Genomic DNA, 27,177 nt, shown 5'->3' with positions numbered 1-27,177 from the left:
CAATATACAATGTGTACTGTATATTATACATGATACATTTATGATTGCTTAGTCCTTGTGAATTAACTTTTTTTTTTAATAAATCTGATTTTTTTTTAAATTAATTAATTAATTTTTGGCTGTGTTGGGTCTTCGTTTCTGTGCGAGGGCTTTCTCTAGTTGTGGCGAGCGGGGGGGCCACTCTTCATCACGGTGCGCGGGCCTCTCACTGTCGCGGCCTCTCTTGCTGCGGAGCACAGGCTCCAGACGCGCAAGCTCAGTAGTTGTGGCTCATGGGTGTTGCTCCGCGGCATGTGGGATCTCCCCAGACCAGGGCTCGAACCCGTGTCCCCTGCATTGGCAGGCAGATTCTCAACCACTGCGCCACCAAGGAAGCCCAACTTTTTTATTATTATAAAATATTTATTTATAGTTTTTGTAACACACCTTGTCTGCAAGTCTATATTAGATTATTTAAATATAGTTAATTTATTTAAAACAATTTATTACTTGCATATGATAAAGGAATGCCCAACAAATTTCGGGTAATCAATTTCCTCAAATTATTCTCTCCAAATTAAAAGCAAATATAAAATTAAAAGAGAACTTGCTACACAACTGCATCTTTAAGGAAACAAGTAATATTTAGAGGCAGTGAAGTACATGTGTTCTTCTACATTTTCTTCTAGAAGCTTCATAGTTTTAGTATGTATATTTAAGTATATTATCCATCTTACATTAACATTTGAGTATTGCATAAAATAGGAGTTGATTTTTTTATGTATGGATAGCCAATTGTTTTAGCAATATGTGTGGAAAAGACTTTGAAATGCAAATCAATTGACTATGGAAGTGTTGATTTATTTCTGGACTTGCTATTCAGTCCATTTCTCTATTTGTCTATCTTTATTCCTGCCAAATTGCCTTTGTAACTAGCTTTTTAGTAGACTTGAAGTCTGTGAAGTCTGATATGTAGTCTACAAGTATGTTCCTCCTACTCAAAATTGTTTTAGTTATTCTGGTCTTTACATTAACATAGAAATTTCAGGGAAAGCTGATTAATTTTTATAAAATATTTGTTTGTATATGGAAAGGGATGGCTTTATAATGAGAAATAAATTAGGGAGAATTGACATCTTTACCATATTGAATATTCACATCATAAACATGGTATGTCTCTTTATTTATTTCTGCTTCTGTTTTTCCAGTAATGTCTTAAGCGTAAAACACTTATAGTTCTAAAAGATTTTGAATTTACATGTGAAGTCATCTGATATGTAGTTTGCTTTTTTTGGAAGTTTCCCTTGATGAAGAATTCAATTTCAATAGGGAGTGTGCTATTCACATTTTCGATATTGTCTTTTGTCAAGGTGTGAAAGTTGTATTTTTCAAGAAATGTCTCCATTTTACCTAATTTATGAAATTGATTGATGTAAAATTCTTTCTAATAGTCACTTAACATTCTATTTTTCTTTTAATTCTACAGTATATTTGGTGATATCACTTCTTTCATTCTTGGTGTTGATAGTTGTTTCTCTCCTTTATTTTGATCTTCTCCCAAGAGTTTTGTTTTTCAATATTATTATTTTCAAATAACCAATTTAACACTCTTAATTTTCTCCATTTCCTCTCTTCTCTAATTTTTAGCTTTGTTAATTTTCTCTGTTTCTTCTTTTCTATTCATCTTTCTCAATTTTCTCTCTTTTCTGGACTTAATTCTCCTTCCTTATAATTTCTTGAGTTTAATTTTACTCTCTCATTTCTTAAGATAGAAAATTAAAACATTGATTTAAGCCATCCTACTTTCTCAGTGTAAACCTGTAAAACTACCTTTTTCCCTTCTAAGTGCTGCTTTAGCTGTGTCTCAAAAAATTATAAATATATCCAATTTACTTTCATTTAGTTCTATGTGGAATATTTTCTAATATTCCTAATGACTTCTTCTTTGACATGGCAGTTGTTTAGAAGTTTGTTGTTTAATTCCCAAATATTTATGTTTTTCTAAATAATTTATTCTCCATTTAAGAGCTTTATTGTGGTATGATTTTTATATAGAGAGCTGAATATATTTAATGTATACAGTTTGATGAGTATCATGGGTGTTTGCATAGATAATTTATTCTTACTGATTTCTAATCTAATTCAATTGTCACAGAACACACTGTGTAATTTTTCAATATTTTGAAATTTGTTGTTTCTTTATTGCACGGCATATTGCCTATCATTGTGGTATTTCCTTTTTTATATAAAGCATATGTATAATCTAGTTGCTAGATCAGGTTAAAGTGGTTCCTAGTGTTCTAAAAATTTATCTATGTCTTAAAATGTTTTTTTCTAGTTGTTCTATCAGTCAGAGTAAGAAGGGTATCAGTATTGTTAACTAGGATTATGGATTTGTCTATTTCTTCTTTTAGCTCTGTCCATCTTTGCTTCATTTATTTGATATATTTTTAGATACATTATACATTTATGATTGCTTAGTCCTTGTGAATTAACTTTTTTACAATTATACAATATTTCTTTATAGCTCTTGAAATACACCTTGCCTGGAAGTCTATATTAGCTTATTTAAATATAGTTAATTAATTTAAAACAATTTATTACTTTCATATGATAAAGGAATTCCCAACAAATTTCAAGTAATCAATGTCCTCAAATTATTCTCTCTAAAGTAAAAGCAAATATAAAATTAAAAGAGAGCTAGCTACACATCTTATTCACACATGTCACAAATCCCTAAACTAAAAAACCCCATTTTCGGTGGTTTACTAACAGAAAATACGTTAAATTAAGTAAAATGAAAAGGAAAACAGTATACTTTGAAATCTATGGGATACAGCAAAAACAGAGATATTTGTAGTTTAAAGCATGCATTACAAAACAAGGAACAAACTTAAAGTAATAGGAAGTACAATCTAGAATCTAGAAAAGAACATACACCCAAAGAACATAGAAGGAAAGAATAATTAAAACTAAAATATCAATTATTATAATAAGCTAAAAAATCATAAATAGCTGATTTACAGAATATTAATTCAGTTTATAGGGAAATGTAGTGGATAGACCAACTTCTGCAAGACTTATTAAGAAGTACAGGTTAATATTATTAGGACAAAAGTGGTTAAACATCAGACACAAAAGAAAATAAATTCTTGAAAATACATTGAAAAAAATGTCAAGATAGTTAAAACAGAAATAAGAAAAATATTTTGGATGAAATACAAAATACTTCTATTGATGTAGAGCAAAATAGAAAATCTGATGCTATGAGTAAGCATGAATGAAGTGTATTCAGTCAAATATTTCTCTGAATTTAATACAAAATATTGAACAATTGAAAGGATTTACAAGACTTTCCAGTATATACTTGCATACGGCTTCTAATGAAATAAAAGTACAGTATGGCAGGAGAAAACAAAATCAAGGAGTCACAGAGAGGTCCAAAATCTTCCAGGTATAGTCATGCAGAGTCTTCCCTCAGTTGAGCAGGACAGGCTTTGTCTTCAAATTATGAACTGCCAATATATATCTGAGGTATCTCAATTTTATGGGACTCAGACACAGTTTACAGAGGGGTCTTTTATACCCTGCTGGTCACGTAACTAAAGCCAGGTTGTCTAATCCGTTAAACCAGGTGTATTTCATCAATCTATATATCTCTTAACAGCACAGGAAAGCTAGTAAATTGTACCTCCAGAAGAGTTCTGAACTGTAAACAGTATACTATAAATCCCAGTGAACACATCTAATTCTTACCTTGGCCAAGACTGTGCATCAAATTAATCGATCATTAACTAAGTGTAATTTTTCCTCTGGCTAATCTGCTTCCACTGGGAGAAAATCTTGTGAGGGTTTTAAGCCGATTCCAATACATCTGATCACCGATATCTGTAAAAAACAATACCCTGATATCAGTTTTTACTTAGTGCCTGTAATTGAGTGAGCAATTCACTTAGAACATCCTAAAGGTTAGAAGTAATTAAAATCGATTTTACGTAAGTTATGCAAGATTGACCACAGAAAGAACAGAAGGAAGAACCTGCAAGGAAGACCATGACACTGTAAACCAAGTGTGATATACTAAAGTGCTAAACAAGCTTAAGAGTATAATTAAGAGTCTAATATTGTTTAATCATTTATGATATATTATTAGAGCTTTCTATTTATTGAAAATTATTCCTTTAATATTTTTAACATGGTTTTTAATCAAGAAATCTAATTTTAATATTTTCAGAAGCACAAGTACAATCATGCCCACCCCCACCTCAGATTCCCAATACTCGAGATATGACAACTACAGTGACATATCAGGATGGAGAAAAAATATCTATTCTCTGTCAAGAAAATTATCTAATTCAAGATGCAGAAGAACTTGTGTGCAAGGATGGGAGATGGCAGTCAATCCCACGCTGTATTGGTCAGTAGTGCATAACTTGCTTTATAACATTCTTTTAAATAAGATTAATACTCCTCTAAGCTTTGTATGGATCAGCAAGGTCAAGGTCTCTCTATTCCACTTTATCTTGAAATGGTAAATCACAATTAAGTGTATAAATTAATGAACATTCTTTCACTTCTAGTGTGAAGTAAATACAGACAAAATCTTTGGCCTACTATGTAAATACCAGGTAAAATTTATGTTTATGCATATTTTATTCCTAATGATCAAAAGGACAAGAATGAAGGGGCAGTTGGGCTGCCCAGCCTGGGAGTCACACACTTGGAGGATAAGCCCCCAGCATGTCTGACTTAGAAGACCAGTGTAGCTTGTGTACAGGAAAGCCAGAGGGCTGTAGGAAACAGAGATTCTGTTCTTAAAAGGCACACAAAAATTCTCACTTGCTCCATGTCCCAGTGCAGAGGCAGTAATTAGAAAGAAGTCTAGGTTAGACTGACTTGCTGATCTTTGTGAACCTCCCAGAGAGGCAGGAGGCAACTGGGGACATGGATGCTGGTGCCAGCCATTATAAGAGACAAGTGCCACTTTGGAGTTCCCCCTATAGCTTATTAGCACCAGAAGCTTACCAACCCACGACAGCACCAACTTCAGGCCCCACCAGGCCCCACAGCTCCTACAATGGGACCTGGCCCTGTTCCTGGGTGGGACAGCACCAGCCCAGGTACCCTTGGGCCCTGCAGCCAGCTGCCCCAGGACTTGGTCCTGCCCACCAGTGGCTGCCAGCCTCTGCATGAGGCAGAGTATGGTAGCCAACCAGGTGGGGGGCCAGCCCCACCTACCAGTGCACCCACAGTAATTGGCCTTGCTACAACAGATGGGCACCCTTATAGCGTATAGATCTGGTGTATAGATCCTACAGAGGGGAGCATGCTGCTGGGTCCCATAGACTTTTCCTACATAAGGTCACTCCTCCAAGATCAGGAACATGCCTCACACATATAAATAAACACAGAGAATTAGGCAAAATGAGGAGACAGAGAAATACATTCCAAATGAAGGAGCAAGACAAAATCTCAGAAAAAACTCTAAACAAAGTGAAGATAAGCAGTATGCCCAGTAGAGTTCAAGGTAATGACCATAACAATGCTCAATGAACTCTGGAGAAGAATGGATGAAAACAGTGAGAATTTTAAGAAAAAGGTAGAAAATATAAGGAAGAACTAAACAGAACTGAAGAATACAGCAGCTGAAATGAAAAATTACACCAGAGGGAGTCAACAGCAGATTAGAGGATTCAGAAGAATGGATCAGTGATCTGCAAGACAGGGTAGTGGAAACCACCCAAACAGCACAGGAAAGAGAAAAAAGAATTTTAAAAAAATGAGGATAGCTTAAGGGACATCTGCAACAACACCGAGTATAGTAACATTCTCATTATAGGGATCCCAAATAAAGAGAGACAGAGAGAAACAGAGAACGTATTTGAAGAAATAATAACTGAAACATTCTAACAAGACAGAAACAGACTTCCAGGTTTGGAAATCAGAAAGTCCCAAACAACATTTACCCAAAGAGGACCACACCAAGACACATTATCATTTAAATGGCAAAAATTAAAAATAAAGAGATAATCTTAAAAGTAGTAAGAGAAAAGCCATTAGGTACATACAAGAGGACTCCTCTAAGACTATTAGCAGATTTTTCTGCAGAAACTTTTCAGTTTCACAAGGGAGTGGCACAACATACACAAAGTGATGAAAGGAAAAAACTTACAACCAAGATGACTGTATCCAGCAAGGCTATCAAAGGATGGATCAACAGTTTTACAGATAAGCAAATGATAAAAGAGTTCAGCAGCACTAAAATGACTTTACAAGAAATGCTAAAGGGACTTTCTAAGAGGAAAAGTAAAGACCACAACTAGAAATAAGAAAATTACAAAAGAAAAAAATCTTAATGGTAAAAGCAAACATACAGTAAAGGTAGTAGGTGCTAGTAGGAAGGTTAAAAGACAAAAATAGTAAAATCCTCTGTATCCACAAAAAGTAGTTAATAGAAACACAAAACAAAAGGATGTAAAATATGAGGTGGGGAATAGAAATGCAGGGTTGTTAGAATGTGTTTGAACTTAAGAGACTATCAACTTATAACCACATATGAATATAGGTTGTTATATATGAATCTAATAGTAACAACAAAACAAAAAATCTATAATAGATCCACACACACAAAAGAAAGTAATCCAAACATAACACTAAAGATAGTCATTAAATCACAAAGGAAGAGAGAACAGAAGAAAGGAACAAAAAGGAATTACAAACACAACCAAAAAACAATTAACAAAATGACAATAGGTACTTACCTATCTATAATTACTTTAAATATAAATGAACCAAAATGCTCCAATCAAAAGACATAGACTGGCTGAACTGATTAAAAAAAAAAAAAAGACGCATATATATGCTGCCTATAATCACTCATTTCAGATCTGAAGAAACACTCAGACTGAACGTGAGGGAATGGAAAAAAGCATTTCATGAAAATAGAAATAAACACAAATCTGGGGTAGCAAAATTTATATCAGACAAAATAGACTTTAAAACAGAGACTGAAACAAGAGACGAAGAAGACATTATATAGTGAGAAAGGGACCAATCCAACGAGATTATGCAACAATTTTAAATATATATGCACCCAACATAGAATCACCTAAGTACATAAAGGAAATACTAACAAACACATACAGAGAAATAGACAGTAACAAAACAATAGTAGAGGACTTTAACTTCCCACTTACGTTTAAGGACAGGTCATCCAGACAGAAAATCAAGTTTAAATCCAGTGAAGAAACATTGGACTTAAACTTTAGGTCGGATGGACTTACTAAACATATATAGAACATTCCATCCAAAACCATCAGATAAACATTCTTTTCAAGTGCACATGGAACATTCTCCAGGATAGATTACATCTTGGCCACAAAAGAAAGTTAAGAACATTGAAATCATAGCCAGCATCTTTTCTGACCACAAATGTATGAGACTAGACTTCAACTACAGGAAAAAAAACCCCAAACTGCCAAAAGTGCAAACAGTTAGAGGTTAAACAATATGCTACAAAACAACCAAGGGGTCACTGAAGAAATCAAAGAGGATATTAAGAAAAATACTTGGAGACAAATGAAAATGAAAAAACAATGGTCCAACATCTATGGGACTCAGCAAAGCAATTCTAAGAGGGAAGTTTATAGTGATACAGGCCTACCTCAGGAAAGAAGAAAAATCCCAAGTAAATAATCTAACCTTAGACCTAAAGAAACTAGAAAACGAAGAGTAAACAAAACCCAAAGTTAGTAGAAGGAAAGAAATAATAAATACAGAGGAGAAATGAATGAAATAGAGGCTTAAAAAAACAATAGAAAATATCAATGAGACTAAGAGCTAGTCATTTGAAAAGATAAACACAATTGATAAACCTTTAGAAAGACTCATCAAGAAAAAGAGATGAGGGTCTGACTCAATAAAATCAGAAATGAAAGAGGAGAAGCTACAACTGATACCACAGAAATATAAAGAACCATAAGAGATTACTATGAACAATTACACACCAATAAAATGCACAACCAAGAAAAATTGATAAATTCCATGTAATGCACAATTTCTCAAATATAAATCAGGAGAAATATAGAAAATATGAACAGACTGATTACCAATATTAAAATTGAATCAGTAATTTTAAAACCCAAGAAACAAAAATCCAGGACCAGACAGATTCACAGGTGAATTCTACCATTTACAAAAGAGTTAACACCTATTCTTCTCAAAATATTCCAAAAAAATTGAAGAGGAAGAACACTTCTGAACTTATTCTGCAAGTTCAGCATCACCCTGAGACCAAAACCAAAGATGGTGCAAAAAAAGAAAATTACAGGCCAATATCACTGGTGAACTTAGGTGTAAAAATCTTCAAATATTAGCAAACTAAATTCAACAATACATTAAAAGGATCATACACCATGATCAAGTGGGACTTTTCAGAGGGATTCAAGTATGTTTCAATATCTGCAAATCAATGTGATATACATCAACAAATTGAAGAATAAAAATGATATGATTATCTCAATAGATGCAGAAAAAGCTCTTGACAAAATTTAATATCTATTTATGTTAAATCTCTCAGTGAAGTGGGTAGAGGGGAAACATACCTAAACATAATAAAGGCCATATATGACAAACGTCCAGCCAATGTCATACTCAACGGTGAAAAGCTGAAAGCATTTCCTCTAAACCAGGAACAAGACAAGGATGCCCACTCTCTCCGCTTTTACTCAACATAGTATTGGAAGTCCTAGACACAGCAATCAAACAAGAAAAGAAATAAAAGGAATTCAAATTGGAAAGGAAGAAGTAAAACTATCACTATCTGTAGATAGCATGATACTATACATAGAAAAACACCACCAAAAACTATTAGAACTAATAAATGAATTCATTAATGTTGCAGGATATAAAATTAATATACAGAAATATGTTGCATTTCTATGCCTGAACAACAAAGTTTTAGAGGGAGAAATCAAGAAAGCAATCCCATTTACAATTGCATCAAAAAGAATAAAATAGCTAGGAATAAATCTAACCAAGGAGATAAAAGACTTGTACTCTGAAAACTATAAGAAATTGATGAAATAAATTGAAGATGACAAAACAAATGGAAAGATATCATGTTCACGAATTGGAAGAATTTATATTGTTAAAATGACCATGCTACTGAAAACAATCTACAGATTCAATGCAATCCTTATTAAATTACCAATGGCATTTTTCACAGAATTAGAACAATTTTTTTTTCTTTAATTTGTAAGGAAGCACAAAAGACCACAAATAGCCAAAGCAATCTTGAGAAAGAAAAATGGAGCTGGAGGAATCAGGCTCCCTGACTTCAGACTATACTACAAAGCTAGAGTAATCAAAATAGAATGGCATTGGCACAAAAACAGACACATAAATCTATGGAACAGATTAGAGAGCCCAGTAATATACCCACATTTATATGGTCAATTAATCTATGACAAAGGAGGCAAGAACATCATGAGGAAATGATTGCCTCTGTAAATGGTGTTGGGAAAACAGGAAAGTTACATGCAAAAGAATCAAGCTGGACTACTTTCTCATACAATATACAAAAATAAAATGAAAATAAATTAAAGACTTAATTGTAACTCTTGAATCCATAAAACTTCTAGAAGAAAACAAAGGCAGTATGCTCTTTGACATTAGTTTTAGCAATATTTTGTTTTTTTGGTTTTTTTTGGATATGTCTCCTCAGGCAAGGGAAACAAAAGCAAAAATAAGCAAACGGGACTGCATAAAATAAGAAAGCTTTTCCACAGCAAAGAAAACGATCAATAAAATGAAAAAGGCAGCCTACTGAATGTGAGAAGATATTTGCAAAGGATATATCCATTAAGGGGTTAATATTCAAACTATACAAAGAATTAATGCAACCAACATCAGAAAAACAAATAACTCAACTAGAAAATGGGCAGAGGACCTGAATAGACATTTTTTCCAAAGAAGACATACAGATGGCCAACAGACACATGAAGAGAGGCTCAACATCATTACAAGTCAGGCAAATGCATGTCACAACCACAGTGAAATGTCCCTTCACACCTGTCTTAATGGCTGTCATCAAAAAGACGATATCGAGTGTTGGCGAGGATGTGGAGAAAAGGAAATCTTTGTGCACTGTTGGTGCGATTGTAGATTGGTGCAGCCACTATGGAAAAGAGTATGGAGTTTCCTTAAAAAACTAAAAATAGAACTGCCATATGATCTGGCAATTCCACTTCTGGGTATTTATTCAAAGGAACCAGAAACATTTGAAAAGATATATGCACTCCAATGTTCCTTGCAGCATTACTTACAATAGCCAAGGTTTGGAATCAACCTAAGTGTCCGTTGATAGAGGAGTGGATTAAGAAGATGTTTTATATATACACACAGAATGAACTATTACTGAGCCATAAAAATGACACATTTCCATTTGCAACAACATGGATGGCTCTAGGGTGTATTATGGTTAAGTAAAATAAGTCAGATAGAAAAAGACAAATGCCACATGGTCTCACATATACGTAGACTCTAAAGAAGCCAGGGGGATGTGTATTCAGCATAAGGAATATGGTCAATGATATTATAATAACTTTGTATAGGGACAGATTGCTATTAGACATCCTGCTGGTCATTTCATAATATGTGTAAAAGTCAAATCATTATGTAGTAGACCTGAAACTAACACAATATTTTTTTAATTTATTTTTTTCACACCTTTATTGGAGTATAAATGCTTTACAATGTTGTGCTAGTTTCTACCATACAACAAAGTGAATCAGCCACATGTATACACGCATCCCCATATCCCCTCCCTCCCAAGCCTTCCTGCCACGCTCCCTATCCTACCCCTCTAGGTTGTCAGAAAACACCGAGCTGATCTCCCTGTGCTATGCAGCAGCTTCCCACTAGCTATCTATTTTACATTTGGTAGTGTATATATGTCAATGCTACTCTCTCACTTCATCTCAACCTCCCCCCACCCCCATGCTCTCAAGTCCATTCTCTACTTGTGCGTCCTTGTTCCTGCCCTGCCACTAGGTTCATCAGTACCACTTCTTTAAGTTCCATATATATACGTTAACATACGGTATTTGTTTTTCTCTTTCTGACTTACTTCACTCTGTATGATAGAGTCTAGGTCCATCCACCTCACTACAAATAATTCAATTTCGTTCTTCTTATGGCTGAGTAATATTCCATTGTATATATGTGTCACATCTTCTTTATCCATTCATCTGTTGATGGATATTTAGGTTGGTTCCATGTCCTGGCTTTTGTAAGTAGTGCTGCAATGAACATTGTGGTACACGTATCTCTTCGAATTATGGTTTTCTCAGGGTATATGCCCAGTAGTGGGTCATATGGTAGTTCCATTTTTAGTTTTTTAAGGAACCTCCATACTGTTTTCCATAGTGGCTGTATCAATTTACATTCCCACCAACAGTGCAAGAGGGTTCCCTTTTCTCCACACCCTCTCCAGCATTTATTGTTTTTTTGTTTTGTTTTAAATTTATTTATTTTATTTATTTATTTTTGGCTGCATTGGATCTTCGTTGCTGTGCGCGGGCTTTCGCTAGTTGCGGCGAGCAGGGGCTACTCTTCATTGCAGTGTGCAGGCTTCTTATTGCAGTGGCTTCTCTTGTTGTGGAACACGGGCTCTAGGCACGTGGGCTTCAGTAGTTGTGGCTCATGGGCTCTAGAGCGCAGGCTCAGTAGTTGTTGCACATGGACTTAGTTGCTCCGTGGCATGTGGGATCCTCCCGGACCAGGGATTGAACCCGTGTCCCCTGCATTGACAGGCAGATTCCTAACCACTGTGCTACCAGGGAAGCCCCTTATTGTTTCTAGATTTTTTGATGATGGCCATTCTGACCATCACCGTGGTTTTGATTTGCATCTCTCCAACGATTAGTAATATTGAGTATCTTTTCATGTATTTGTTGACCATCTGCATGTCTTCTACAGAGAAATGTCTATTTAGGTCTTCCGCCCATTTTTGGACTAGGTGGTTTGTTTTTGTGATACTGAGCTGCATGCGCTGCTTGTAAATTTTAGAGATCAATCCCTTGTCAGTTGCTTCGTTTGCAAATATCTTCTCCCATTCTGAGGGTTGTCTTCTTGTCTTGTTTATGGTTTCCTTTGCTGTGCAAAAGTTTCTAAGTTTCATTAGGTCCCATTTGTTTATTTTTGCTTTTATTTCCCTTACTCTAGGAGGTGGGTCGAAAAGGAGCTTGCTGTGATTTGTGTCATAGAGTGCTCAGCCTATGTCTTCCTCTAAGAGTTTTATAGTGTCTGGCTTTACATTTAGGTCCTTAAAACATTTTGAGTTTATTTTTGTGTATGGTGTTAGGATGTGTTCTAATTTAATTCTTTTACATGCAGCTGTCCATTTTCCCCAGCACCACTTATTGAAGAGGCCGACTTTTCTCCATTGTTTATTCTTGTCTCCTTTGTCAAAGATAAGGTGACCATATGTGCATGGGTTTATCTCTGGACTTTCTGTCCTGTTCCATTGATCTATATTTATGTTTTTGTGCCACTACCATACCATCTTGATTACTGTAGCTTTGTAGTATAGTCTGAAGTCAGGGAGCCTGATTCCTCCAGCTCCGTTTCTCTTTCCTAAGACTGCTTTGGCCACTCGGGGTCCTTTGTGTTTCCATACAAATTGTAAAATTTCTTTCTTTAGTTCTATGAAAAATGCCATTGGTAATTTGATAGGGATTGCACTGAACCTGCAGATTGCTTTGAGTAATATAGTCATTTTCACAATATTGATTCTTCCAATCCAGGAGCATGGTATATCTCTCCATCTGTTTATGTTATCTTTGATTTCTTTCATCAGTGTTTTATAGTTTTCTGAGTACAGGTCTTTTGCCTCCTTAGGTAGGTTTATTCCTAGACATATTATTCTTTTTGTTGCAATGGTAAATGGGATTGTTTCCTTAATTTCACTTTCTGATCTTTCGTTGTTAGTGTATAGGAAGGTCAGAGATTTCTGTGCATTAATTTTGTATCCTGAAACCTTACCAAATTCATTGATTAGTTCTAGTAGTTTTCTGGTGGCATCTTTAGGATTTTCTATGTATAGTATCATGTCATCTGCAAACAGTGACTGTTTTACTTCTTCTTTTCCAATTTGTATTCCTTTTATTTCTTTTTCTTCTCTGATTGCCATGGCTAGGACTTCCAATACTATGTTGAATAATAGTGGCAAGAGTGGACATCCTTGTCTTGTTCCTGATCTTAGAGGAAATGCTTTCAGTTTTTCACCATTGAGAGTGATGTTTGCTGTGGGTTTGTCGTACATGGCCTTCACTATGTTGAGGTAGGTTCCCTCTATGCCCACTCTCTGTAGAGTTTTTATCATAAATCGGTGTTGAATTTTGTCAAAACTCTGTCTGCATCTATTGAGATGATCATATGGTTTTTATTCTTTAGTTTGTTAATATGGTGTATCACATTGATTGTTTTGCATATATTGAAGAATCCTTGCATCCCTGGGATAAATCCCAGTTGATCATGGTGTATGATCCTTTTTTTTTTTTTTTTTTTAAAAAGGTTAGACTTTATTTTATTACCCAGATTCTTTTTTTTTTTCCTAAGGGAATGCTATTTATTTATTTATTTATTTATTTTATTATTTATGGCTGTGTTGGGTCTTCGTTTCTGTGCGAGGGCTTTCTCTAGTTGCGGCGAGTGGGGGCCACTCTTCATCGCGGTGCGCAGGCCTCTCACTGTCGCGGCATCTCTTGTTGCGGAGCACAGGCTCCAGACGCGCAGGCTCAGTAGTTGTGGCTCACGGGCCTAGTTGCTCCGCGGCATGTGGGATCTTCCCAGACCAGGGCTCGAGCCCGTGTCCCCTGCATTGGCAGGCAGATTCTCAACCACTGCACCACCAGGGAAGCCCTGTATGATCCTTTAATGTGTTGTTGGATTCTGTTTGCTAGTATTTTGTTGAGGATTTTTGAATCTATGTTCATCAGTGATATTGGTCTATAATTTTCTTTTTTTGTGATATCTTTGTCTGGTTTTGGTATCAGGGTGCTGGTGGCCTTGTAGAACGAGTTTGGGATTGTTCCTCCCTCTACAATTTTTTGGAAGAGTTTGAGAAGGATAGGTGTTAACTCTTCTCCAAATGTTTGATAGAATTTGCCTGTGAAACCATCTGGTCCTGGACTTTTGTTTGTTGGAAATTATCAATTACAGTTTCAATTTCATTACCTGTGATTGGTGTGTTTATATTTTCTAATTCTTTCTGGTTCAGTCTGGGAAGGTTTTACTTTTCCAAGAATTTGTCCATTTCTTCCAGGTTGTCCATTTTATTGGCATAGAGTTGCTTGTAGTAGTCTCTTAGGATACTTTGTATTTCTGCAGTGTCTGTTGTGATTTCTCCTTTTTCATTTCTAATTTTATTGATTTGAGTCCTCTCCCTTTTTTTCGTGATAAGTCTGGCTAACAGTTTATCAATTTTGTTTATCTTCTTAAAGAACCAGCTTTTAGTTTTATTGATCTTTGCTATTGTTTTCTTTGTTTCTATTTCATTTATTTCTGCTCTGATCTTTATGATTTCTTTCCTTCTACTAACTTTGGGTTTTCTTTATTCTTTTTCTTGTTGCTTTAGGTGTAAGGTTAGATTGTTCATTTGAGTTTTTTCTTGTTTCTTGAGGTGAGCTTGAATTGCTATGATCTTCCCTCTTAGAACTGCTATGGCTGAGTCCCATAGGCTTTGGATCCTCATGTTTTTGTTGTCATTTGTTTCTAGGGATTTTTTGATTTCCTCTTTGATTTCTTCAGTGATCTCTTGATTATTTAGCAGTGCACTGTTTAGCCTCCATGTATTTGTGTTTTTTACTGTTTTTGTCCTGTAATTGATTTCTAATTTCATAGCGTTGTGGTCATAAATGATGCTTGATATGATTTCAATTTTCTTAAATTTTCCAAGGCTTGATTTGTGACCCAAGATGTGATCTATTCTGGAGAGTGTTCCGTGTGCACTTGAGAAGAAAATGTATTCTTCTGCTTTTTGGTGGAATGTACTAAAAATATCAATTAAGTCTGCCTGGTCTATTGTGTCATTTAAAGCTTGTGTTTCGTTATTTATTTTCTGTCTGGATGATCTGTCCATTGGTGTAAGTGGGGTGTTATTTCCCCCACTATTATTGTGTTACTGTCGATTTCTCCTTTTATGGCTGTTAGCATTTGCCTTATGTATTGAGGTGCTCTTATGTTGGGTGCATAAATATTTATAATTGTTATGTTTTCTTCTTGGATTGATCCCTTGATCATTATGTAGTGTCCTTCCTTATCTCTTGTAACTGTCTTTATTTTAAAGTCTATTTTATCTGATATTAATATTGCTACTCCAGCTTTCTTTTGATTTCTATTTGCATGGAATATCTTTTTCCATCCCCTCACTTTCAGTCTGTATGTGTCTCTAGGTCTGAAGTGGGTTTCTTGTGGACAGCATATATACAGGTCTTGTTTCTGTATCCATTCAGCCAGTCTGTGTTTTTTGGTTGGAGCATTTAATCCATTTACATTCAAGGTGATTATTGATATGTATGTTCCTATTACCACTTTCTTAATTGATTTGGGTTTGTTTCTGTGGGTCTTTTTCTTCTCTTGTGTTTCCTGCTTAAAGAAGTTCCTTTAGCATTTGTTGTAAAGCTGGTTTGTGGTGCTGAATTCTCTTAGCGTTTGCTTGTTGGTAAAGCTTTTGATTTCTCCATTGAATCTGAATGAGATCCTTGGCAGGTAATCTTGGTTGTAGGTTTTTCCCTTTCATCATTTTAAATACGTTCTGCCACTCCCTTCTGGCTTGCAGAGTTTCTGCTGAAAGATCAGCTGTTAACCTTATGGGGATTCCCTTGTATGTTATTTGTTGTTTTTCCCTTGCTGCTTTTAATATTTTTCTTTGTATTTAATTTCTGATAGTTTCATTAATATGTGTCTCAGTGTGTTTCTCTTTGGGTTTATCCTTTATGGGATTCTCTGTGCTTCCTGGACTTGATTGACTATTCCCTTTTCTATGTTAGGGAAGTTTTTGACTATAGTCTCTTCAAATATTTTCTCGGACCCTTTCTTTTTCTCTTCTTCTTCTGGAACCCCTATAATTCCAATATTGGTGCGTTTAATGTTGCCCCAGAGATCTCTGAGACTGTCTGCAATTCTTTTCATTCTTTTGTCTTTATTCTGCTCTGCTGCAGTTATTTCCACCATTTTATCTTCCAGGTCACTTATCTGTTCTGCTTCAGTTATTCTGCTATTGCTTCCTTCTAGAGTATTTTTAATTTCAGTTATTGTGTTGTTCATCACTGTTTGTTTGCTCTTTAGTTCTTCTAGATCCTTGTTAAATGTTTCTTGTATTTTCTCCATTCTGTGCCCGAGATATTGGATCATCTTTACTATCATTACTCTGAATTCTTTTTCAGGTAGATTGCCTCTTTTGTGTTCATTTATTTGGTCTTGTAGGTTTTTACCTTTCTCATTCATCTGTAACATAACTTTTTGTCGTTTCTTTTTTTTTTTTTTTTGATGGGTGGGGCTGTATTCCTGTCTTACTGGCTATTTGGCCTGAGGCATCCAGCACTGGAGTTTGCAGGCAGTTGGATAGAGCCAGGTCTTGGTGCCAAGATGAGGACCTCTGGGAGGCCTCATTCCGATTAATATTCCCTGGGGTCTGAGGTTCTCTGTTATTCAGAGTTTTGGACTCAGAGCTCCCACCACAGGAGCTCGGGCCCGACGTCTGGCCTGGGAACCAAGATCCTGCAAGCCACATGGCAAGGCAAAAAAAAAAAAGAAAAAAGAAAAAAGAAAGGAGCAGTACAATAACAAAGACTAAAAATCAGAATAAAATTAGAAAGATAAAAACTATATTAGGAAAAATAAAAATACAATTGAAACAACTGCACTAAAGTAAAACAAAACCACAACAGAAAGAAAAAGGTGGTGGGGGGGGTGGTGGGGAACAAGCCAAAAGGAGCAGAACAATAACAAAGTATAAAGAATAAAATAAAATTAGAAAAATAAAAGATCTATTGGAAAAAATAAAAATATAAATGAATCAACAACAAGGTAAAACAGAAGCCCAATCTAAAAGAGGAAAAAAGAAAAAAGAAAAAAAAAGAAAGGAAGAAAAAAAAGAAAAAAGAAAAAGAAAAAACCTTGGCTATGGGGGGTAGGTGTTTAGGCAGAGATGGAACTTAGGCAGGGGTGGGGTTTAAGGTGGAGTGGGACCTAGGCAGGGAGGCTGATGTTTGAGCTGGGGCGGAGCATAGGCCCAGGACCCATGCAGCCAGAAAAGGCCTTGGGGGTGGGGCCTAGGCGGGGCATCATTCAAGTGGAAGCAGAGAGACAGCAAGTCTAAAGGACTGCCTATGGAGTGTGGAGTTCCAGAGTTTGGAGGTAAGGCCCTGGGTGAGTGTGTGTGGGTTGGATTTAGGCCCAGCGTGGTTGGAGGGTGTCTCAGAGGGGGTCTCCAATTATAGAGGTAGGGCCCTGGATGGGGTGTAGGGGCGGGGCTTGGGCTCTGAGCCGCAGGAGGGAGGCTCCGAGGGCAGTGGATTAGGCCCTGGAGCCCAACAGGCTCCTCAGTGCTTACGTGGACAGGGAAAGTGCTGGCCCCGTTCCCTTCCATTCCTCTGTGTCCCCCCACGTCTCCCCCAGAGTCTCCCCCATTCCTACTGGACCCCTGACTGTTGGTGGGTCTCACTGGGTGTAAGAACTCCTCCTCTCCCCCAGCCGCCCCTCTGGGGTGCCAGTCCCAGAGGTCCAGCCTTTACTTTTGCTCCCCCTTCCCACCCTCCCACTCTCTCAGGACCTGCACAGCTGGAGGGGGTCTAGGTGGGCAAAGGATCAGTCCCGAGATCTCAGTAACCTCCTGGAGGCCCAAGAGGGCAGGGGAAACCTGGCCACACTCCCTTTTGATCCTCTGCCCTCCCAATGGTTCCCCAGTTTCCCCCTTTGGGCAAGGGATCCCTTCCCCTCCCCCAGCCACGCCTCAGGGGCGCCAGTCCTGTCCCACCTCCACTTCTCCTCCCCCCTCACTCCCCCCATGACCCACGTCCTACCTGGTTGCTGGGGGTTCCTCCCGTCCCCTTAGGTGTCCGTGGTCCCCCACTGGTGCCTGGTAGGTGCCCTAGTTGTGAGGAGACGCGAATTCCATGTCCTCCTGGTCCACCACCTTGACTCCTCTCCCTAACATACTATTATACATCAAATATATTTCAATAAAGATAAATTTTTAAAAAGGATGAAGGGGCATACTGAACAAGTGGATAGTAGCATAGTGTTTATGGAGACAAATACCTTGCAAGTTTCAAATATTTTTCAGCTTTAAAATTCCTTAACTTGTTCAAATTATTCTTATTTTAATGTATTTTTAATTTAAACATTATACTTATACTTTACCCTTTGATCTCTGTTCTTCATGTAGAAAAAATTCCATGTTCTCAACCACCTCAAGTAGACCATGGAACAATTAACTCATCTAGCTCTGCAGAAGAAAGGAGAGAAACATTTGCACCCAAGCTTTATGCGCATGGCACCAAGTTAAGTTATACCTGTGAAGATGGTTTCAGGATATCCGAAGAAAATGTGATAACATGCCACATGGGAAAGTGGAGTTCTCCACCTCATTGTGTAGGTGAGGACAGTATGCAAACCAAAATTCTATTTTCAGTACCATTCTTTACTAATCAATTATCATCAAAGTCATGGAACAGAATCCTTTAGATTCCTAAATATATCAATTATTTATATATTTATAGGTCATTTATGTATTAATATATAATTTATATTTTTATACATTTAATCAATTTTTGTATATTCATTTTCTGTTAATTTCATCAGTTCAGTATAGAATCACTTTTAAATCTGGCACTTTCTTTTGTATTAACACTGTATGTGTAAAAAAAGTAAACCTACCTATTCATATAGTTAAACCTATTTATATTCCTACTTATTCATATAAGTTTCAGTGTATGCGTTGCCACCAAGTTTTTTCAAAAAAACTTATGTTCTTCCTACAATGTCCCTTTTGATGTCTTACAATATATAGTACTTTTCTTAAGATGATGAAGTCTCAGTGTGTTTTCTTTTATTAATCATAATTGCTTAGAGATGCACTGATAGTCTCTTTCATAAATATATTGGTATTTTTAGTTTCAAGTTCTTGTTCAAGTGGACAGCTGGAAACACACCAGAATGGTGATTTTTGGGTGCATTTGTGCACTTCTCTGAAATGTGATGGAAGTTCCTGTATAATCATTTATTATTTTCAAGTAAAACTACCAAATATGGCAAGCAGTACATCAAATTAAATTTCAGAGTTAGTGAAACATGAAATCGTTCTTTCATTTATTCCTAGGACTTCCTTGTGGACTTCCACCTTTGATTCAGAATGGTGTTGTATCTAATGAGAAAGACAGTTACCAACATGGAGAAGAAGTTACATACAACTGTGATGAAGGTTTTGGGATCGATGGACCTGCATCTATAAGATGTTTAGGAGGAAAATGGTCCCTTCCACCAGAATGCATAAGTATAGTATATTTCATTTTATTCTAAGGCTGATAAATATCTTTAATTCAGGACATAAATGGCACAAGTATGAAACTAAGCTGTAATTCTAGAATTAAACAAGGTGTCTTTGGAAAGTTCTGGATTCTGGTAGAGAATTAATAACCCTAGTAATAATAAAAGTTTGATTCATGAACTAAATTATCTCACTATCACATCATCTTGTGTACACTTTGGACATCCTCTGATACACATTCTCAGACTTCTGGTCTCTGTTCCTATAACACAGCTGGCCCCTGCTCATCAGTCTTATCAGCACTCAATTTACTGTTAATTTATCAATTATTTCTTTATAATATACAATTTTCTAAGATATTTGACATAATTCAAGGGAACAGATTTTGATAGAAGCAAAAAGAAGAAACACATCCATAATGTAGGTGACCTGTGATGGGGAAATATAATTTAAATGTGAGAAGTATGGTCTCAAGCATCAAAGGCATCCCTGTCTCTTTGAATATCACCATTCCCATGTTACAGTTTTGATGAATATAGACACATTCAATGTAACTAAGTCAAGACTTCTAACATTTGTTTTAAGTTGTCAGAGAAATATTGTACAGTATTCATTGGTTTGATATGTACATATCTATTTTTCTAGAATATAATTATTGGCCACTATTATTTTTAAAGATGTACTAAACAAATACTTTTTTTTTTTTCAGACACAGATTGTTTTAAAGTACCCAGCTTTAATGATGCTGTACTCATAGGCCGGAAGAAGAAATCATATAGGTCAGGAGAACAGGTGGCTTTTAAATGTCTACCATATTATCAATTGGATGGAGCCAATACTGTACAGTGTATTAAGAGCAAATGGATAGGAAGGCCAGCATGCAGAGGTACTTTGGTAAAATTTAAAACTTTATTTATTAAAGTATCTTAAGTAACATAATACAGAAAACTGCCTCTACCATCATAAAATGGACACAGATTATTTTCAGGCCAAGTCAAAGAAGGTTTATGCCTGAACATAAAAAGTGATGAATTGTGTACTCAAGTGCTCAGTCTTGTAGCCCAATAATTCTCAAAGCACAGCCCCTGACACAGCAGTCTTAGCATATTCTGGAAGATTATTAGACATGCAAGCACAGATTCACAGGCTGACTCATACCTGTTGTATCAAAAACTCTGGGGATGGAACCCTGAAACTGTTTTAAAGATTCCCAAGGGATTCTATGCACATTTCAGTTTAGGAACCATAGCTACAGCATATTGTACTTTACATCCACCTGAATCTCACTGATGAATTACACATTACTCATTGTTGTATACTGAAGCATTTGCAAAAATATATTATTAAAGAGCATTTTAATAAATACATACATTTATTTTTCTGTTATTTTTCCAGATCTTTGTTTGGATCTTTTAATTAATCATCTTCTTCTTTCAACTACGGTATTCTTCAAAGTGTGCTCTTGATCAAGTCTTTAAAGAAGTACCTAATGTGTTTATTTTCCTAAGGGCCTAAAGTTACAGTTCATAAACAGGATGACTATAAACCGAATCCTGATGTCAAATGATCTTTTATTATGATTTTCTTACTTGTTAGCTTGCTGTTCATAATGATCATTATATTAGAGATACTATTTTTCTTTCTATCTAGATGTTTCCTGTGTGAATCCACCCAAAGTGGAAAATGCTATTATACAAGAAGAGAGGTCTAGATATCAAAATGGTGAGAGAGTACATTACGAATGCATCAGGCCTTATGACCTTTTCGGGGAGGTAGATGTGATATGTTTAAATGGAACTTGGACAAAACCACCTCAGTGCAAAGGTAGAGTATCTTACACCGCCACCCCCCCCCCAATTTTAGAGAATATATTAGGGACAAAATATGTTGATATAAATGTATAATGAAGTAGTTCTTATGGAATTTTTTTTGTTGCAAATAAAAATGAAGGTGCTTAAAATCCAGGTCTTTTGCGGACTGAATAAGTAATCTGACATATTTATTGTATGAAAGAGTTGACCAGATTTGAACAGTTGGAATCTTGGAACATTTCTTATCTTAAATATTAAGACATTCAGTTACTTCCTGGTGAATAAATGTGTTGACGATACCATAAGTACATTTGACAACCCAAGAAATTCCACTTTGAGACATGGAATACAGGCAGCCAGGGCCTGATCACAGAATGTGACTTAAATTTGGGCATCTTCAGCATATTCATGATATTTAAAGGTATGTTACTAGCTGAACTCATTCAGGGAATTAGTGTACATATAAAAAAAAAAAGTCTGAGAACTTGGTCCTGGGACACTTCAGTGTTTAGAGTTCAGGAAGTAAGGGAATCCAAACCAAGAAATATATTAGCCACTTATAGCTTTTCAAGTTAACTTTTTCCTGGTATGTATTTTTTGCAGTCTTCCACTTGAACTTGTTTTCATGTTTGGAGTGATTTTCTTGTAGACAGCATATAGATTAATCTCGTTTATGTGTTCACCCTGCCATTTTCAGTCTTTTCACTGATATATTAAGGCTATTTACATTGAAAATATCTATTAACATAACAGGGACAATGTCAGCAATTTTATTATTTGTTTTGTGTGTGTTTCCTCAGTTTCTCATCCCCATTTCCTTTTCTTGTCTTCCCTGTGGATTTTTGAACATTATAAATAACTTAATTTTTATACATCTGCATTGCTTTGGAGTATATGTCTTGGCATGTTTTTATTAGTGGTTGCTCCAAGTATTAAGATACACATAAGCGGCTTATCACTCCCTACTTGGATTGACATTTTACCACTTCAGGTGAAATGTGGAAACCTTACTTCCATTTTTTTATCTCCCCATATTTTAACATAAATGTCTTTAGTATTCTCTCTATATACATTGAGCAACATATCAAATGACATAATTTTACACATAATTTAACAAAATCATTAGGGAAAAGATATTCTTATTATATTTACCCTTACTTTTAAAAATCAATTCCATTGTTTTTTCTTCCTTCCTAAAGTCTCAATCCCTTTTCTAGTTTCCTTTATATTTGAAGAATTGCTTTAGCAATTCTTTAGGTATAGGTCTGCTAGAGACAAATTCTCTCAGTTTTCCTTTGTCTGGGAATGTCTTTCTTTCTCCCTTTAATCCTAAAATATACTTCACTCGATATAGAATTTGGGGTTGACAATTCTTTTCTTCCAGCACTGAAAAAATGATGTCACTTCTTTCTGGATCTATGGTCATGGATGAAAATCCTACCAGTTTTTTAATCCTTTTTCCATATAAGTATTGCATAATATCTATCTAGCTCTTTTGAGATTTTTTCTTTTTCTTTAATTTCCAGCAATTTGATTTTGATGTATCTTGACATTAATTTCTTTGGTTTTATCCTGTTTGGAATTCACTCAGCTGTTTTATTATGTAGATGTGTGCCTTATGCCCTATTTCAGAAATTTTCAACCATTATTTTTACATTTTTTTTTCATCTCATCCCCTTTCTTTTCATTTTCTGGGTCTCCAATCTTTTGCTATTTTCCCATGGGTTCCTGAAGCTCTGTCCATTTTCTTTTCAGTCTATTTTCCTTTTTTTTTTTTAATTTTTTTAACATCTTTATTGGAGTATAATTGCTTTACAATGGTGTGTTAGTTTCTGCTTTATAACAAAGTGAATCAGTTATACATATACATATGTCTCCATATCTCTTCCCTCTTGCATCTCCCTCCCTCCCACCCTCCCTATCCCACCCCTCTAGGTGGTCACAAAGCACCGAGCTGATCTCTCTGTGCTATGCAGCTGCTTCCCACTAGCTATCTATTTTACATTTGGTAGTGTATGTATGTCCATGCCACTCTCTCACTTTGTCCCAGCTTACCCTTCCCCCTCCCCGTATCCTCAAGTTCATTTTCTAGTAAGTCTGCATCTTTATTCGCATCTTGCCCCTAGGTTCTTCATGACCTTTTTTTTTTTTTTTAGATTCCATATATATGTGTTAGCATACAGTATTTGTTTTTCTCTTTCTGACTTACTTCACTCTGTATGACAGTCTCTAGGTCCATCCACCTCATTACAAATAACTCAGTTTCATTCCTTTTTATGGCTGAGTAATATTCCATTGTATATATGTGCCACATCTTCTTTATCCATTCATCTGTTGATGGACACTTCGGTTGCTTCCATGTCCTGGCTATTGTAAATAGAGCTGCAATGAACATTTTGGTACATGACTCTTTTCAAAGTTAGCCTATAGTCAAGTTTATTTATACTTCTGCCATCTGCAATGTATTATTGAACCTATCCAGTGTGTTTTTTTAAAAAATTATATTACTCTATTTTCCAGTTCTATCAATTTGACTGGATTTTTAAAAACCATTGTCCAATAATTTCAATATGTATGTCATCTCAGTGTTGTCTTCTTTTGATTGTTTTTTCTCTTTTGAGGTTTTCCTCATCCTTGGTATGATGAGTGATGATCAACTGTATTCTGGACATTTTGGGTATTATGTTTTGAGATTAAGGATTTTATTGAAATCTTTTATTTATCAGACCTCCCTTACTGCCATGCAGGGTGCAAGTCCAGGGTTCCCACCTGGCCTCCACTGACTCCTGGAGAAAGGGGAGAGGTGTCTTGTTCCCTCACCATGTGGGTGGAAGTCTGGACTCCTCACTTGGCCCCTGCTGATCAAGGCGGGGAAGGGTTGGTCTTAGGTTCTATGGTGTATTTCTCGAGAAAGTCAGGATTGTAAAAACTGTTTCTGTCTTACTATGCTGATCCTTTCCTGGGACTTTGCTTAAAGAGACCAAGTGCTTCTTGGGACTGTTTTTTTTTTTTTCTTTCTGAACTTGCTATCATTTCTGGGTTGCAGTCTCAGTGGTCCATCCAGGATACAAAGAAGGGAAAAGGAAAACCCAAACAAGTCTCTGGAGTGTAATTCCTTGAATCCCAATGTCTCTAACCAGATTAATATCTTCTCTACATCTTTCACAGTCTCCTGAGTTGGTTTATTATAATATGTTCAGGATTTTTAGTTAGCAGAAAGAATACAGAGCAGATGCAATAAGCAGAAATATTTCTACCTCATCTTGTCCACAAAAGGAAGACAGCATTCCCTCTCCCACTATTGAAATCTGTAATTCTTTGACTTTTATAAAAGCAGCTGATGGAGCTAATGTTCGTTTTGTAATGAAAATCAATAAATATGACTAGAGATTCAATAGACACTGCTGTATGTTGTATACAAGGATAATTTTTTTTATCTTAGCTATCCATCTGTCCATCATATATTCACTAAGAAAACATGTTTTAATACCAGAACACTGCAAAGCAGACATATTTGTTAATGTATTATGTGTACTTTCATGTGGGGTAAAACTAGGGACTTAAAAATGTGCCTTTTCATTTAAGTGATTAAAATTTCTTCAATAAATCATTTCTGTCATCAGAATCACAAGCCTGGTTATTACATATTAGGCTACATTTTTATCTTTTTATTTTAAACCGTGGGATTTCTTTTTCTTTTTTTTCTCTTTCAATAAATCAAACAACATATTTTTTAGACTCTCAAGGAAAATGTGGGCCTCCCCCACCAATAGACAACGGAGACACTACCTCATTCCCGGCACCAGTATATCCTCCAGGATCGACAGTTGAGTACCAATGCCAGTCCTACTATGAACTTCAGGGAAGCAGACACATAGTATGTCAGAATGGAGAGTGGTCAGAACCACCAAAGTGCTTAGGTAAATATTTCAATCTTCTTGTGGATCCTGGGAAAATCGGTGTACTGAGTATGATGTTTAGCTGTTTACAATAGAATTTTCATGGATTAACTACCAACCATTCTGTTGCATATAAATAATATGTGTGGAAATAAAGTTTGAAAATTTCCTGTTCAAGCAACAATAGCAACAAAAGATTCCTTAATGAAAGCTCTTCATATGATAACTGACATTATGAATCTTTGATTATAACATTTAATTATTACACTAAAAATAGTACCTCATTCTTACAACATTAACTGTTTAAAATGATGGAAACTACATACTGGATTTTCAATGAGTTGGTTTGTAAAAGGTTTTGAGAAGGAATTTTTGGACCAGAGCAGGAGATTCTACTTGAAAGCCTGAAATTCTGTGGAAAATATTTGTATACCACTTAACGGTTTATGTTTATTTTTTTTTAACTTCAGATGCATGTGTAATTTCAGAAGAAATTATGAAAAAACATAACATCCAGTTAAAATGGAGACGTGATAAAAAACTTTATTCTAAAACAGATGACACTGTTGAATTTACGTGTAAACGTGGATATTATCCAAGGACACGAAATCATACATTTCGAACAACCTGTCAGGAAGGAAAACTGGCATATCCTACTTGTGGATGAAACAGTGGTTAAAGTGTGTTGTAAAACTGAAATATGTACATGTATTCAGAATTTTTCATTATTATGCCAATTCTCAGTTTCTTTTTATCAAGTATTGTTTAACTCATCTTTATTCATAAATCAGCTTCCTGTTAAACATTATAGGGATGGTGTAATTATAATCTTGGAGACCAACTAATTACTTCTTAAAAGCACCTCATTAAAACTTGGCAAACCAAAATGCTACGTGTCCTGTTGATAAAACATCTACGGCAAGAAATTAGATGCAATCACTTCAGTACCTCCTTTCATCCATCAGTTTCCTAACTTTCTAAAGATTTCTTCATAACTTCTGAGGTTTCCTAAGATTCTGTTTCAGAAGAAATGGGAAGAAATGCTTGTCTCCATTTTCAAAATAACATCACTTCACAAACATGTAAAACGCAAACTATGTAATACCTATATTAGTAACTACATGTAAGTAGTTATTTCTTACTTTTGCTCTTCCGTCAGTAGATAAATATACCAAAAAATAACGAAATACATGATCTTTTACAAGACGCCTATCTAGCACACATAATAATTCACATAAAGAGGAATTAGAGGACTTCCCTGGTGGAGCAATGGTTAAGAATCCGCCTGCCAATGCAGGGGACATGGATTCGAGCCCTGGTCCGGGAAGATCCCACATGCCGCAGAGCAACTAAGCCCGTGCACCACAACTACTGAGCCTGCGCTCTAGGGCCCACGAGCCACAACTACTGAGCCCGCGTGCCACAACTACTGAAACCCGCGCGCCTAGAGCCCATGCTCCGCAACAAGAAAAGCCACCGCAATGAGAAGCCCGCGCACCGCAACGAAGAGCAGCCCCCGCTCGCCGCAACTAGAGAAAGCCCGCGCACAGCAACGAAGACCCAACACAGCCAAAAATAATAAATAAATAAATAAATTTATTTTAAAATACTATACTAAAATCAATAAAAATAATAATATATTAAAAAAAGATGAATTAGAATCAAATTGGTTGCATAACTATCATAACATGACATATAAGTGATTTTTAAAATCCAGCATAAAGTATAAACACACATACACATATAAACACACTATGCCTTGAACACTGAATACATTTTTATAGAACAAATATTGGCAAGAAGTACAATAGAATATTTAGAATAACTGTAGTTGAATTTAGAGACAATAGGGGTAAAACGTGGTGGTTAAGTCCTTTTTACTTACCTCTATTGTAAAATTTTCATTGTGTATCACCTTTGAACCATAGCATGTTAT

The 27,177-nt window shown here is 35.8% G+C and overlaps 1 protein-coding gene across 2 annotated transcripts in view; it reads left to right on the top strand.

The window, feature by feature from the left end:
- CFH (complement factor H) overlaps positions 1–26,128 on the top strand; it is a 99,099-nt gene extending 72,971 nt beyond the window's left edge. For both annotated transcript variants that reach the window (XM_061187274.1, XM_061187275.1), the window contains 7 exons: positions 4,214–4,396; positions 18,431–18,640; positions 19,364–19,537; positions 20,241–20,417; positions 21,182–21,355; positions 25,080–25,262; positions 25,712–26,128. In XM_061187274.1, the coding sequence (XP_061043257.1) occupies positions 4,214–4,396; positions 18,431–18,640; positions 19,364–19,537; positions 20,241–20,417; positions 21,182–21,355; positions 25,080–25,262; positions 25,712–25,908 (1,298 nt within the window). In that variant the 3' untranslated portion in view covers positions 25,909–26,128. The remainder of the gene's footprint in view (positions 1–4,213; positions 4,397–18,430; positions 18,641–19,363; positions 19,538–20,240; positions 20,418–21,181; positions 21,356–25,079; positions 25,263–25,711) is intronic.
- Positions 26,129–27,177: the final 1,049 nt, after the last annotated feature.

The sequence above is a fragment of the Eubalaena glacialis genome, chromosome 3, assembly GCF_028564815.1.
Source record: "Eubalaena glacialis isolate mEubGla1 chromosome 3, mEubGla1.1.hap2.+ XY, whole genome shotgun sequence".
In the NCBI taxonomy this organism is placed as follows: domain Eukaryota; kingdom Metazoa; phylum Chordata; class Mammalia; order Artiodactyla; family Balaenidae; genus Eubalaena; species Eubalaena glacialis.
Note: the sequence above shows the minus strand (reverse complement) of the source record. Positions and strands in the feature narration are given on the sequence as shown.